General features: G+C 37.0%; 1 protein-coding gene across 1 annotated transcript in view; it reads right to left on the bottom strand.

The window, feature by feature from the left end:
* Positions 1-1,236: 1,236 nt before the first annotated feature.
* Positions 1,237-3,993, bottom strand: part of mob3a (MOB kinase activator 3A) — a 6,065-nt gene continuing 3,308 nt past the window's right edge. Inside the window, exons 3-4 of the mRNA XM_035653998.1 lie at positions 3,619-3,821; positions 1,237-1,894 (exon numbers count right to left, since the gene is read on the bottom strand). Of these exons, the coding sequence (XP_035509891.1) occupies positions 1,865-1,894; positions 3,619-3,821 (233 nt within the window). The 3' untranslated portion in view covers positions 1,237-1,864. The remainder of the gene's footprint in view (positions 1,895-3,618; positions 3,822-3,993) is intronic.

Genomic DNA, 3,993 nt, shown 5'->3' with positions numbered 1-3,993 from the left:
TTATACCTCATTTGAGTATTTTTATTTTATGCTACTTTATACCTCTGCTTCATTACATTAAAGAGGTAAATACTGTACTTATTACTCCACTACAATTAACAGCTGTAGTTACTTCTCAGATGGACATTTTACTCATAAAACATACTTTCTTAAAATATATGTTAGAGAAAACCACAGAACAATATACATAAAGAGTTCACTTCAAAAATTACGTATCAAATAATCAAATTCAAGTCAATGCAATGAAAAACATGATTAATAAATGTATTGTTACTTGTTATTACAATATGCTTTAAAGGGGCTTCAGTACTTTAACTTACTGGACTAAATTTTGAATGTAGGACCTTTACTTGTAATGTCCTATTGCCATTATTTTGATCTGAATACTTCTTACGCCACCGCAGACAATGTCCTCCTGCAGAGGTTATAAAGGAAAAGGTCCCTTTACACAACGTACTACTTAATGTTTTATGATTGTCACAAGTTGCAGGCTCTTACAAGTTATCTTGTAATTTTGTTTACATAGGGAGTGTTGTATGTGCAAGATTGCCGCTCATTATTTACATAATCCACACTATTATGACTGATAACCGCCTCTAAATCTGACCAACAATGTTGTTCTCAAGCCTATTCATGACTGCTGTTGACCCAACCATGCAAAGCCAGGCTGATTCAAAACAAAACCTCTCTCTGTGTTCACCACGGTACAGTCTGGCCTGTTTCTTACATAACCATCTTAGTCGAATCATTAACCCGAATCAGGTCTAGAAAAGGGCTCCGCTTCCCCTATTCATGACTATAACTGGGACATTGGGCCGATTGCATAAGGGCTACAGCATAAACTGTAGGATTTCAGCCTTCAGCCTTCACCACGGGCGGGTTTTGGTGTCTGATGCCACCCAGTGGACAGTTTTACTTATGGTCTTTTCAACATGTGCCACCAGTCATGTGAGGTACCAGTCTGGTGTGACCTTCAGCAGCCAAGAGTATCTGCAACAAACACCTGCAGGTTTGATATCTGAGAACCCGCCTGGTGGCCCGAGGCCCGAAGTGTGCAATGACACAGACTTAATAATGCCTGAGTCACCAGCAGGCAATAACTGTATTTAGTTCATTTCCAAATATGTATATAATATTTAAAATGGCACTGGGCCTAAAATATATTTGAATGCCTGAAATTGAGAAGAGATCTAAATGAGGCTGCATGATTAAATAAAGATGAATAAAACTCTCAGAAACAGAAACAGAAATGTATTTTTCTCATTGTTATTTGTAACATTTGTACATAATACTTTCTCTGCCTAAAAAAAAGCTACATTACTGCATTGAATGTACAGACATGAGTGGTAAAACTGAACTGTTGACAGCCTGGAGGAAAAAAACAATTGATTAGCTCAGGCTGTAGCCCAGTACTTTTAGCTTCAGAAAAGATAACCAGTCAGTTTTCATTTATATACTGATTACCCAATTCAAATTATAACAGAGAAGAGAATAATTTTAATGCAACAACATAATGATTTTATAGACGTACAGTAAGAAATCGTACTAGTTTTAGATCGTTTTAAAACAGAGAGGAAGACAGAAGCATCTTGGAATGATTGAGATTCAAATAAAATAGAAAAACATCAACACAAACATACCTCTTAATACTGTGCTCTGATGAAAACTTTTTAAAAAGGAAGAGAACACCTCATAAGACCAGGTTCTTGGTTGAAACCTACAGTATGTGGCTAAAATAGATTACAGTACTTAAATATAAAAATAGACTCTTTTTTGAATTTGTTTGTTCTTTTTTATGTTCTCTGCTGCAAGCTTCTAGATGGACGGATGCGTTCGCCCCACTTGTGTCGACTGGTGTGCTCCTTCAGTGACACATCCGAGAGGTCATCTCTTTCTGCAAACACACACACACACACACACACAGTACAGAGAGTCAGAGCGGTGAAGAAAACACCTGTAAGCTTTAAAACATTACCACACAGTATGCAGTACGCAGGTTCCTAAAATATATTTGTAAGTGTATGCAGAAAAGATAATATTGGGGGGAAAAAAAGATACAGCTTTGCAAGTAAACCTTAAGTGTTGATTTGAGTAGAAGGTTAAAGACTAACACTAAACACTAATCTCCATCGCAAACATCCAGTTTCTTGTCTAAAAGGTTTGGTCACACGGATGTTCGATACACAATGAGGTCTCCCAAACACACAAATAACAATCAGCACACAATCAGTCACAGCATTACATCAATTGGGGCTGTGCGGTCATTCAGCACGACTGATCGATGTCTTTGAAGGGTATCTTATCAGTATGAAGTAATGAATTCTCTGGAAAACTATTTCATCATATAAATTAATGAGAAAAGGCAGTTTGGGAAATGAAGATTAATTTATCTTTGTAGAAAATGAACAACAAAAAAGTGGCCAGCTGGGGTCCCGTTTCACATAAGTGATTCGTGCGAGTCACAAATGATTGTCAGTCGCAATTTGCGTGATAAATTGGACGTCTACAGGTCTCTTACGTGCTCGTGCGTCGGTATGGTTTGGTGTTTTTCTTAGTTAAACATGTTAAAATTATCGAAAGAGGAAATTATCTTTTGTTAGAAATATCAGCTTGCAATGTTTCAAATTTTGTTACAGTTCACGGTCAGCGCCTTAAAAAGGTCCAGTGTGTAACATTTAGGAGGATCTATTGGCAGAAATTAAATATAGTATTCATAGATATGTTTTCAGTAGTTTATAATCACCTGGCAATAAGAATTGTTGTGTTTTTGTCACCTTACAATAAGCAGTTTTATCTACAGAGAGAGCGTGCCCTCTACAGTTTCTACAGTAGAACGAACAAACCGAACCCTGGCTGTAGATTGGGCCTTGTTTCTTTCCATAGTTTCTCCTTCATGCTTGGTGAAGGCAAGCAGTTTCAGTTGGTTGAAATCTGCAACTTCACTGCTAGATGCCACAAAATCCTACACACTGGTCCTTTAAATCTCTAGGTCACCAGGGCGCCGCACAAGATTACTGTTTACAAGCAATCACTAAATATGGGACACAGTTTAGCCACTACTATACTATTTACCATCTGTATAAGCTTATTGGAAATATATCAGTAGTATATCAGTGACATATATGTCTGCCAATAAGTAACATGATATTGCCAAAAGAAGATGCCCAAACATGTTTAACATTATCTCCATTACACCATTTGTCCACCAGGAGGCGCTGACAAATTTATTTTTTCAACTATAACGCATTATCTTAAAAAACAAATACAAGCGATCCTTATCAAAAGGTTTTGTATTGTGTGTCAAATATCGACACCGGCCAAGATCCAGTATCTGTCATGCTCTACTTTTCTGTACTCTTTGTGTTTAGTAAATTTCACGTGACTTTGCACATACTGGTAGATATTATTTATGTTTATTGACTTATAACTTTGCCTGACGCTGCTTTGTTCAGAAAAAGATGGAAATACTGCTTTAAGTAGTTTAAGATTGAATGTTTGAAATCCTATTATTTAACATATAACGTATCAAAGCATATTTTATTCACATTTCTTAAAATATAATCTCATTTATTATTATATTTTAGCTCCATATTAGCTCCCATCCCTTCTTTGACTCACCAGAGGCTCCAGCTCTTTGTGATCCGTGAGGTTGAACTCAGTGACAAAGTAATAGAAATGCTTGTAGCAGGTATTGACGTGAGCCTCGGCCCCCATCTGGCTCACGCGGTCAAAGTGGTGGATGTAGACGTGGACAAACACCCGGAACAGACGAGACAAAATCTTCTTAGCCACCTGCATGAAGGTCTTAGGGAAGGGAGTACCTGGGAGTCAAACAGAGCACGCCACAGTCAATCCAAGATGACCTTTGGCCACTTGCTTCACAGAAAGAAAACGCATTAGAAATATCGATGCTCTTAATTAACAGTTATAAACTATTTAAACTAAATATAAATATATAAATATAAATAATGTTTCTTAATCTTTTTGTCCTCT

The sequence above is a fragment of the Morone saxatilis genome, unplaced genomic scaffold, assembly GCF_004916995.1.
Source record: "Morone saxatilis isolate NCDOM2014 unplaced genomic scaffold, NCSU_SB_2.0 Contig12, whole genome shotgun sequence".
In the NCBI taxonomy this organism is placed as follows: Eukaryota; Metazoa; Chordata; class Actinopteri; family Moronidae; genus Morone; species Morone saxatilis.
Note: the sequence above shows the minus strand (reverse complement) of the source record. Positions and strands in the feature narration are given on the sequence as shown.